This window comes from Oncorhynchus clarkii, unplaced genomic scaffold (genome assembly GCF_045791955.1).
Source record: "Oncorhynchus clarkii lewisi isolate Uvic-CL-2024 unplaced genomic scaffold, UVic_Ocla_1.0 unplaced_contig_6256_pilon_pilon, whole genome shotgun sequence".
In the NCBI taxonomy this organism is placed as follows: Eukaryota; Metazoa; Chordata; class Actinopteri; order Salmoniformes; family Salmonidae; genus Oncorhynchus; species Oncorhynchus clarkii.
In genome coordinates this window covers 1-12,215 of record NW_027258367.1, presented here as the reverse complement: position 1 = coordinate 12,215, position 12,215 = coordinate 1, and the positions used below count along the sequence as shown (strand labels likewise).

The 12,215-nt window shown below is 38.9% G+C and overlaps 1 protein-coding gene across 1 annotated transcript; it reads left to right on the top strand.

The window, feature by feature from the left end:
* Positions 1-1,998: 1,998 nt before the first annotated feature.
* LOC139396812 (zinc finger protein 37-like) lies at positions 1,999-12,182 on the top strand (the record flags this gene model as incomplete). Its single annotated transcript, XM_071143728.1, has 4 exons — positions 1,999-2,350; positions 2,729-2,826; positions 2,957-3,140; positions 12,020-12,182. Coding segments are annotated over exons 1-4 (797 nt in total), but the record flags the coding sequence as incomplete, so codon positions are not given.
* Between the last annotated feature and the right edge of the window lie 33 nt (positions 12,183-12,215).

The window sequence follows — 12,215 nt, the reverse complement described above, 5'->3', positions numbered from 1 at the left end:
CCAACCTATCAGGGCTCTTGCAGCATGAACTGACATGTTGTCCACCCAATTAAAGGATCAGAGAATTAATCTAGTACTGAAAGCAAAAGCTACAGCTAGCTAGCACTGCAGTGCATAACATGTGGTGAGTAGTTGACTAAAAGAGAGAAAAATACAATAGTTGAACAGTTTTGAACAAATTATTTTATTCCAAAATGAAGGAGAAGCGAGAGAGAGATATTTCGTCACTTATTTTGCACTTACATTTTCACTTAATTAGCTAGCAAATGCAGCTATCTTGTTTAGCCTACTCAAACACTTGGCTCAAACAGAGCGATGCTATGATTGTAGCAGGTTAGTTCTATTAGCTCTGTTGACTATGATGTTACTTTAGCTAATATGTTGACAACAATGTAAGCTGTGTGTAGCAGTTATGAAATGGTTTGGCTTGGAAAGGTTTTTTTGCCTGGTCACATACAGCTGATGTGTTGTGCACTGAAGTACAGAAACAAAGGGAGAAGGTGATAAGAGGAGAGCACATAGATGCAAGAAGGAATACAACGTGTCTGTAATGAAAGTGAACTGTGTTTATGCATGATCAGGGGTGTATTCAGTCCTCCGATTCTGTTGACAAACATTACATAAACGGAACAAAACCGGGATCAACATTTGTCCAATAGAATCTCTTGTTTGAAACTGTTGGACTACTGATGACACCCATTTATCAGCTAGATGTAGTCAAGAGTGTGCTAGGCAGTATTTTTCTCTCGACCAGTGTGCACCTACATTCTAAACTTTCATTCATAGGCCAGGTTGTAGCAAACTCATGATGGTTATAGTGAAAATGTGAGTATCATGTAGTAGCCTAAACCTATTGCTGTTACATTGAACAGGGTGAGTGAAATATGAATGACAGTCGTCCAATATGCTTGTGTAGAAATAAGGCCATGCTCATGAAAAAACAAACGGTCCTCCCTCATCTGAAACGGCACTGACCGCCACTGTTTTGGCTGGTGGACCATTCTTGGTGCACATGGGAAGCTGTAGCGTTGCAGTTCTTGACACAAACCAGTGCGCCTGGCACCTACTATCATACCCTGTTCAATGACCTTTATAATATTTTGTCTTCCCCATTCACCATCTGAATGGCACACATACACAATCCATGTCTCATTTGTCTCAAGGCTTAAAAATCCTTATTTAACCTGTCTCCCCCTCTTCATCGAAACTGATTGAAGTGGATTTAACTAGTGACATCAATAAGGGATCATAGCTTTCACATGGATTCACCTAGTCAGTCTATGTCAAGGAAGGAGCAGGTGTTCCTAAAGTTTTTTATACCCAGTGTATAGCACTACAGATAATCAGAAAATCAAGTGCTATTTGCATGTGATGCATTTGCACTGTTGTTTACAGGATGGTTTGTATCTTACACTGATTGAAGTGGATAGCATGATCGCATCTAGATTAAAACGAATGTAAAAAATTAACAGAGAAAACACACATTAACACACCACCTATTCATATAAGTATTTAATCATCATCATCTACATATTCATATTAAGCTTCTACGTCTGTGTACCGGAAATTATTATTTGTAAGAGAAAATATATCAGTTTATTGTTGAATTATTATGACGTTTTTTCCAATACAAAAGAGTTGTAACTTTTGTTTCCAAACTGCGTTACACACTCCAGCCAGCAGATGGCGATGAGCGTCTTTCGGGTGATGCTTCTTGCGTGACGTATAATGGACTGGACGGGACGCTTCCTCAGGAACAACAACACGGCTACTCTTTCAACCACCTCGGTAGCTGGCTAGACAACATAAAACTGAAAGATTGAGGTTTTAGACATTATTAATGTACATTAGCTAATCTCAGTGTTGAAAACACATTTCTGGCGACGTATTTACTGGTTAACTTGAACCTAATTTCCTTGTTCAATTTGCAAACTTGTTAAATATTGATACTGAGCCTAGCACTAGGCTAGTCGCTAATGCTAACTAACATCACTGACCATGAGCTCACTAAACTACTCATCCCCTGCTAAAGAAGATGAGGTCTGCTGTTTGGAGAAAGAAGCTCTGGCGCTGAACATTGTCGTGAAAGACGAAGAAGAGGAGGATATTACAGTGAAAGGAGAGAAAGACGCTCTGGCGCTGAACATTGTCGTGAAAGAAGAAGAGGAGGATATTACAGTGAGAGGAGAGAAAGAAGCATTCAGAATGAAAATGGAGGAAGAGGAGGCTGTTTTAGTGAAGGAAGAGAAAGAACCGTTTCGAGAGGAAGAGGATGCTGTCTCAATAAAGGTGAAGGAGGAAGACGTTTTGGGAGTGAAAGAGGAGGAGACAGAATATCTGATTAACACCAGTGAGTACTGTCTTCAACAGGGATACAAACTATGCAGTTATTGAATGTGGGGGTTGTAAGGGGCATTCTACTGAAGTTCTACACTTGAATATGTTGTTCAGTACTGTATAAATTGTTAAAGGGTCAATCTGCCATTGCTACATATATTTTGGGGACTTTTAGATTATGTATTGAATTCTCCATGTGGTCTACATTAAACTGCACCTCATCTATTGCAACAGGCTTTTAAAATTCAATATTGGAGCATAATTTCTTCATAAAATATTGAAGGGATGCAAAATACACCTGTTTCGTGCAACAACCCTTTCACATTTGCATTATATGCCCAGTTGAGATATATTAAAGTTCAATATCTGTTTGATGTTCTCGTTCACACAGGAGAGAGACATGACTATTATGGATCTTCTGGGGAGCCTCAACAACATCCTGATGCTGACGAGGCAGAGAAGAGTCTCTCCAGATCAGAACACCAGATGGTACAGCTTGGTCTGGTCTAGCATACAGCTTGCTCTATCTGGGGCTGGGTTTCTGGAAAGCACTTTATGACAACAGTGACATCAGCATCCATAATGATATGTGTCTGTGTCCCCTCTTTATGGTTACCAGGACAACGATAGCCTGCCCCCCTCCTCCCTCCCGGAGTCACCGTGTCGTGCCTCTCCCAGTAGCACCTTACTGCTGGGTATGAAGAGGTTGTCTGTGCTGCTGGTGGACTGCAGGAAAACAACGGGGCTGAGTGGAACTGTGAGAGGAGGAGAAGAGATGAACGGATCAGATTTGACTCATCAAAGTAAGTGCTGTAGTTCAGTTTCAACAAATAAAATGATTACTAGCCTGTTCAACCTCTCTTTCGTGTCGTCTGAGATTCCCAAAGATTGGAAAGCAGCTGCGGTCATCCCCCTCTTCAAAGGGGGGGACACTCTTGACCCAAACTGCTACAGACCTATATCTATCCTACCCTGCCTTTCTAGGGTCTTCGAAAGCCAAGTCAACAAACGGATTGCCGACCATTTCGAATCCCACCGTACCTTCTCCGCTATGCAATCTGGTTTCAGAGCTGGTCATGGGTTCACCTCAGCCACGCTCAAGGTCCTAAATGATATCTTAACCGCCATCGATAAGAAACATTACTGTGCAGCCGTATTCATTGACCTGGCCAAGGCTTTCGACTCTGTCAATCACCACATCCTCATCTGCAGACTCAACAGCCTTGGTTTCTCAAATGATTGCCTCGTCACCAACAACTTCTCTGATAGAGTTCAGTGTGTCAAATCGGAGGGCCTTTTGTTCGGGCCTCTGGCAGTCTCTATGGGGGTGCCACAGGGTTCAATTCTTGGTCCGACTCTCTTCTCTGTATACATCAATGATGTCGCTCTTGCTGCTGGTGAGTCTCTGATCCACCTCTACGCAGACGACACCATTCTGTATACTTCTGGTCCTTCTTTGGACACTGTGTTAACAACCCTCCAGACGAGCTTCAATGCCATACAACTCTCCTTCCGTGGCCTCCAATTGCTCTTAAATACAAGTAAAACTAAATGCATGCTCTTCAAACGATCACTGCCTGCACCTGCCCGCCCGTCCAACATCACTACTCTGGATGGTTCTGATTTAGAATATGTGGACAACTATAAATAACCTAGGTGTCTGGTTAGGCTGTAAACTCTCCTTCTAGACTCATATCAAACATTGCCAATCCAAAGTTAAATCTAGAATTGGTTTCCTATTTCGCAACAAATCATCCTTCACTCATGCTGCCAAACATACCCTTGTAAAACTGACCATCCTACCGATCCTCGACTTCGGCGATGTCATTTACAAAATAGCCTCCAATACCCTACTCAATAAATTCTTTGCAGTCTATCACAGTGCCATCCGTTTTGTCACCAAAGCCCCATATACTACCCATCACTGCGACCTGTACGCTCTCATTGGCTGGCCCTCGCTTCATACTCGTCGCCAAACCCACTGGCTCCAGGTCATCTATAAGACCCTGCTAGGTAAAGTCTCCCCTTATCTCAGCTCGCTTGTCACCATAGCATCACCCACCTGTAGCACGCGATCCAGCAGGTATATCTCTATGGTCACCCCCAAAATCAATTCTTCCTTTGGCCGCCTCTCCTTCCAGTTCTCTGCTGCCAATGACTGGAACGAACTACATAAATCTCTGAAACTGGAAACACATATCTCCCTCACTAGCTTTAAGCACCAGCTGTCAGAGCAGCTCACAGATTACTGCACCTGTACATAGCCCATCTATAATTTAGCCCAAACAACTACCTCTCCCCCTATTGTATATTTATTTATTTTGCTCCTTTGCATCCCATTATTTCTACTTTGGCACATTCTTCCACTGCACATCAACCATTCCAGTGTTTTTACTTGCTATATTGTATTTACTTCGCCACCATGGCCTTTTTTTGCCTTTACCTCCCTTATCTCACCTCATTTGCTCACTTCGTATATAGACTTGTTTACACTGTATTATTGACTGTATGTTTGTTTACTCCATGTGTAACTCTGTTTGTATGTGTCGAACTGCACTGCTTTATCTTGGCCAGGTCGCAGTTGTAAATGAGAACTTGTTGTCAACTAGCCTACCTGGTTAAATAAAGGTGTTCTCAACTAGCCTACCTGGTTAAATAAAGGTGTTCTCAACTTGCCTACCTGGTTAAATAATGGTGAAATAAATACGTTTTTTTTTTTTAAATAGATCTTCCCACTGGTATCTGTTACCATGACAACTAGCAGAGTTCTGTTAGTTGACATGAAGCTAGACTGAGAGAAACCAATTGACCATATTAAACCTTGATGAAAGTTAGCTCTAGAGATGCATGTTTTACATAAACTGTTCCTAAAAACATGATAGATGTTACATTGCCTGTCTCAGTCACCCCCCCCCCCCCCCCATATCTTTACAAGACTCTAGAACTAAACTCCAGACACTTCAATGTGGTCTGTATTCCTTCATTAACGTCCGATCTACAGAACTTGTTAAAGATGGCACATATGTATTTAAAACAAGCTCTCTAAACCTTTTCTTAAAGCTATGAAATGTGATTAAATGAAAAGCAATTTTTGTGAGACTTGTTCTTCGTCTCTGTAGTGGATCAAATGTATTCCATTTCCTCCGACCTTCTTTAAGGTCTATATAGTATATATATATAGTATATATATTAAACCATGTTCTGTTAAGGTCTATATAGTATATATATTAAACCATGTTCTTTAAGGTCTATATAGTATATATATATATATATATATATATATATATTAAACCATGTTCTGTTAAGGTCTATATAGTATATATATATATTAAACCATGTTCTTTAAGGTCTATATAGTATATATATTAAACCATGTTCTTTAAGGTCTATATAGTATATATATATTAAACCATGTTCTGTTAAGGTCTATATAGTATATATATTAAACCATGTTCTTTAAGGTCTATATAGTATATATATTATATATTAAACCATGTTCTTTAAGGTCTATATATATATATATATATATATATATATATATATATATATATTAAACCATGTTCTTTAAGGTCTATATAGTATATATATATTAAACCATGTTCTGTTAAGGTCTATATAGTATATATATTAAACCATGTTCTTTAAGGTCTATATATATATACTATATAGACCTTAAAGAACATGGTTTAATATATATACTATATATATATATACTATATAGACCTTAAAGAACATGGTTTATATATATATATATATATATATATATATATATATATATATATATATATATATATATATACACTATATAGACCTTAAAGAACATGGTTTAATATATATATATATATATATATATATATATATAATATATAGACCTTAAAGAACATGGTTTAATATATATACTAATATATATATATATATATATATAGACCTTAAAGAACATGGTTTAATATATATATATACTATGTAGACCTTAAAGAACATGGTTTAATATATATACTATATATATACTATGTAGACCTTAAAGAACATGGTTTAATATATATACTATATAGACCTTAAAGAACATGGTTTAATATATATACTATATAGACCTTAAAGAACATGGTTTAATATATATACTATATAGACCTTAAAGAACATGGTTTCATTTGGAAATGACTAACTTTATTTGTTCATATGTAACTGACGCCAGTGTGGTGCTAACAGTTTAGCTTCCTCGAGTGTCCCTGATTCTCTCCATCTGTGACGTTTCAAGCTAACATTCTCTGTTTCACGGAAACATGGCTCACTCGGGATACGTTATCAGAGTCGGTACAGCCACCTGATTTCTTCACGCATTGCGCCGACAGTAACAAACATCTCTCTGGTAAGAAGAAGGGCGGGGGTGTATATGCCTTATGATTAATGAGACGTGGTGTCATCATAACGACGTACAGGAAGTCAAGTCCTTTTGTTCACCTGATCTACAATTCCGTACAATCAAATGCCGATCGCGTTATCTACCAAGAGAATTCTCTTCGATTATAATCACAGCCATGTATATCCCCCCAAGCAGACACCAAGCAGACACCTCGACGGCCCTGAACGAACTTCATTGGACTCTATGTAAACTGGAAACCACATATCCTAAGTCTGCAGTTATTGTAGCTGAGGATTTTAACAAGGCTAATCTGAAAACAAGGCTCCCTTAATTTGATCAGCATATCGAGTTCGTGACCTGGGCTGGCAAAATCCTGGATCATTGTTACTCTAACTTACGCGACGCATACTAAGCCCCATCCTCTTTTCGGAAAATCTGACCACGACTCCATTTTGTTGCTCCCAGCCTATAGACAGAAACTAAAAACAGGATACGCCCGTGCTCATGTCTGTTCAACGCTGGTCCAACCAATCTGATTCCACGCTTCAAGATTCTTCGATCACGTGGACTGGGATATGTTCCGGATAGCGTCAAACAATAACATTGATGTATATGCTGATTCGGCGAGTTTATTAACAAGTGCATCGGTGATGTTTTACCCATGGCGATTATTAAAAACTTCCCCAACCAGAAACCGTGGATTGATGGCAGAATTCACGCAAAACTGAAAGCGCGAACCACTGCTTTTGATGAGGGCAAGGTGACCGGAAACAAACAGTGTAGCTATTCCCTCTGCAACACAATCAAACAAGCTAAGCGTCAGTTTAGAGACAAATTAGAGTCGCAATTCAACGGCTCAGACACAAGACGTATGTGGCAGGGTCTACAGTGAATCACGGACTACAAAAAGAAAACCAGCCCCGTTGCGGACCCCGATGTCTTGATCCCAGACAAACTAAACAACTTCTTTGCTCGCTTTGAGGACAATACAGTGCCACCGACACGGCCCGCTACCAAAACCTGCGGGCTCTCCTTCACCGCAGGCAACGTGAGTAAAACATTTAAACGTGTTAACCCTCGCAAGGCTGCCGGCCCAGACGGCATCCCTAGCCGCGTCCTCAGAGCATGCGCAGACCAGCTGGTGTGTTTACGGACATATTCAATCAATCCCTATTCCAGTCTGCTGATCCTACATGCTTCAAGAGGGCCACCATTGCTCCTGTTCCCAAGAAAGCTAAGGTAATTGAGCTAAATGACTACCGCCCTGTAGCACTCACTTCCGTCATCATGAAGTGCTTTGAGAGCCTAGTCAAGGATCGTATCACCTCCACCCTACCTGACACCCTAGACCCACTCCAATTTGCTTAAAGCCCCAATAGATCCACAGACGACGCAATCGCCACCATACTGCACTATGCCATCTGGACAAGAGGAATATCTATGTGAGAATGCTGTTAATCGACTACAGCTCAGCATTTAACACCATAGTACCCTCCAAACTCGTCATTAAGCCTGAGACCCTGCGTCTCGACCCCGCCCTGTGCAACTGGGTCCTGGACTTTCTGACGGGACGCCCCAAGTGGTGAGGGTAGGAACCAACATCTCCACTCAGCTGATCCTCAACACTGGGGCCCCACAAGAGTGCGTTCTCCAGCCCTCTCCTGTACTCCTTGTTCACCTATGACTGCGTGGCCATGCACACCTCCAACTCAATCATCAAATTTGCAGACGACACTACAGTGGTAAGCTTGATTACCAACAACGACAAATTGGCCTACAGCGAGGAGGTGAGGGCCCTCGGAGTGTGGTGTCAGGAAAATGACCTCACTCAACGTCAACAAAACAAAGGAGATGATCGTGGACTTCAGGAAATAGCAGAGGGAGCACCCCCCTATCCACATCGATGGGACAGTAGTGAAATGGTCCACCCACACAGACAGAGTGGTGAAGAAGGCGTAACAGCGCTTCTTCACCTACACCACCCGATGTCACAGGAAGGCCAAAAAGATCATCAAGGGCAACAACCACCCGAGCCACTGCCTGTTCACCCCGCTATCATCCAGAAGGTGAGGTCAGTACAGGTGCATCAAAGCTGGGACCGAGAGACTGAAAAACAGCTTCTATCTCAAGGCCATCAGACTGTTAAACAGCCATCACTAACATTGAGTGGCTGCTGCCAACATACTGACTCAAATCTCTAGTCACTTTAATAATAAAAAAATGTTGATGTAATAAATGTATCACTTCAAACAATGCCACTTTATATAATGTTTACATACCCTACATTACTCATCTCATATGTATATACTGTAGAGGGAATAGCTACTGCATCTTGCTACTGCAAGGTGGCGGCAGCGTAGCTCTAGTGGTTAGAGCATTGGACTAGTAACCGGAAGGTTGCGAGTTCAAACCCCCGAGCTGACAAGGTACAAATCTGTCGTTCTGCTCCTGAACAGGCAGTTAACCCACACACACACCAGGCCGTCATTGAAAATAAGAATTTGTTCTTAACTGACTTGCCTGGTTAAATAAATAAAAAATGCATCTTGCCTGTGCCGTTCGGCCATCGCTCATCCATATATTTATATGTACATATTCATCCATATATTTATATGTACATATTCATCCATATATTTATATGTACATATTCATCCATATATTTATATGTACATATTCATCCATATATTTATATGTACATATTCATCCATATATTTATATGTACATATTCATCCATATATTTATATGTACATATTCATTATATTTATATGTACATATTCATCCATATATTTATATGTACATATTCATCCATATATTTATATGTACATATTCTTATTCCATATATTTATATGTACATATTCATATATATTATATGTACATATTCATCATATTCATATTCATCCATATATTTATATGTACATATTCATCCATATATTTATATGTACATATTCATCCATATATTTATATGTACATATTCATCCATATATTTATATGTACATATTCATCCATATATTTATATGTACATATTCTTATTTATCCATATATTTATATGTACATATTCATCCATATATTTATATGTACATATTCATCCATATATTTATATGTACATATTCATCCATATATTTATATGTACATATTCTTATTTATCCATATATTTATATGTACATATTCATCCATATATTTATATGTACATATTCTTATTCATCCATATATTTATATGTACATATTCATCCATATATTTATATGTACATATTCATCCATATATTTATATGTACATATTCATCCATATATTTATATGTACATATTCATCCATATATTTATATGTACATATTCTTATTCATCCATATATTTATATGTACATATTCATCCATATATTTATATGTACATATTCATCCATATATTTATATGTACATATTCTTATTCATCCATATATTTATATGTACATATTCATCCATATATTTAGATGTACATATTCTTATTCATCCATATATTTATATGTACATATTCTAATTCATCCATATATTTATATGTACATATTCTAATTAATTCCTTTACACTGTGTAAACGGTAGTTGTTGTGAAATTGTTAGATGACTTGATAGATAGATATTACTGCTTTTATTACTGATATTACTGCTGTTATTACTGATATTACTGCTGTTATTACTGATATTACTGCTGTTATTACTGTTATTACTGCTGTTATTACTGTTATTACTACTGATGACTTGTTAGATATTACTGCTGTTATTACTACTGGTCGAAACTAGAAGCACAAGCATTTCGCTACACTCACATTAACATCTGCTAACCATGTGTATGTTAACAATAAAATGTGATTTGATTTGATAGCTGGTACCAGTTGGACAGCTCCATCTGTGACGTTTCAAGCTAGCTGTGAAGTGAGTTTACGGCACGCTCTAACCTCCGTTACACATGTTCAGGTTGACTTTCCCACGGAATCGGCCATATACAGTACCAGTCAAAATTTAGGACACACAACTACTCATTCAAGGGTTTTTCTTTATTTGTACTAATTTCTACATTTTAGAAAAGTAGTGAAGACATCAAAACTATGAAATAACACTTATGGAATCATACAGTAACCAAAAGTGTTAAACAAATTATTCAAAGTAGCCACCCTTTGCCTTGCACACTCTTGGCCTTCTCTCAACCAGCTTCATGAGGAAGTCACCTGGAATGCATTTCAATTAATTAACAGATGTGCCTTGGTAATTTGTGGAATTTCTTTCCTTCTTAATGCGTTCGAGCCAATCAGTTGTGTTGTGACAAGACATCAAAGCTATAAAATATTACATATGAAATCATATAGTAACCAAAAAAGGGTTAAGTGAATCTTCAAAGTAGTCACCGTTTGCCGACAGATTCTGGTTTGATACCCAGCTGTGTCGCAGCCGACCACAACCGGGAGAGCCAATTGGTCCGGCGTCGTCCGGGTTGGGGGAGGGTTTGGCCGGTCAGGATGTCCTTGTCCCATCGTGCTCTCCTGTGGCGGGCCGGGCTAATGCACGCTGACACGGTCGCCAGGTGTAAGGTATTTCCTCCGACACATAAGTGCGGCTGGCTTCTGGGTTAATTGTGCATCGTGTCAAGATGCATTGCGGTTGTGTTTCGGAGGACGCATGACGTTCGCCTCTCCCGAGTCCGTACGGGAGTTGTAGCGATGAGACAATTGACGAAAATTGGGGCAAAAAAGGGGGTAAAAAATATAAATATAATAATCCTTTTTAAAAAGTCTGCCCCAAATATTTCATTATTTTTATTTTACCCAAAATACCATTCCATTAGTGATTAATCAAAATGATCTAATCTAAATAAAAAAATGTGCCATTTCAACATCATGTGTCAAACCATTGAGACAACGGGGAGATGTTACAGAGGTGCTTTGTCTCCAATGAAAAAAAATATTGTTTTTTGACAAAATTACTTATTTTAGGTTTAAGGAAGTGTGTAGGTCGCATTCTGTATCATACAGCTATGAAGGTTATATATTTAGAACCACCTGCTCGATAGGAATCCAGAGATGTCTGTGTCTTGAGTGTCGTAGAACTGTTTAGTTGTTTGTGTTCTGACTTCTAAAACAGAAAGAAAATTAAGAATATGAATAAGTAAGTAAACATATTACCAGGAAGCTCTACAACATTTGTTTTAAAATCACACCAAGATTGTTTTAAATGATGAAATGTTTGAAAACTGACCTCCGGTTATTGAGGGATCTGATTTGGATTAAACCTCATAGCAAGGCAGTTTTATCATGTGGAGATGTAATTCTGTTCTCTCTTTAAATAAACACTGTCTTTGGCAGGAGGAAAACCAAACTTGGAGGAACCAGAGACGTCCAAACCAGCAAGACTCTGCTCCCAGATTGGAAAGAGTTTTGCCAAGTTAGGAAGCCTGAAAAGACATGAGAAGAGTCTCACAGGGGAAAAGCCTTACCACTGCTCCCAGTGTGGAAAGTGTTTTAACAGGTTAGGAGGCCTGAAAGCTCATGGCCGAATACA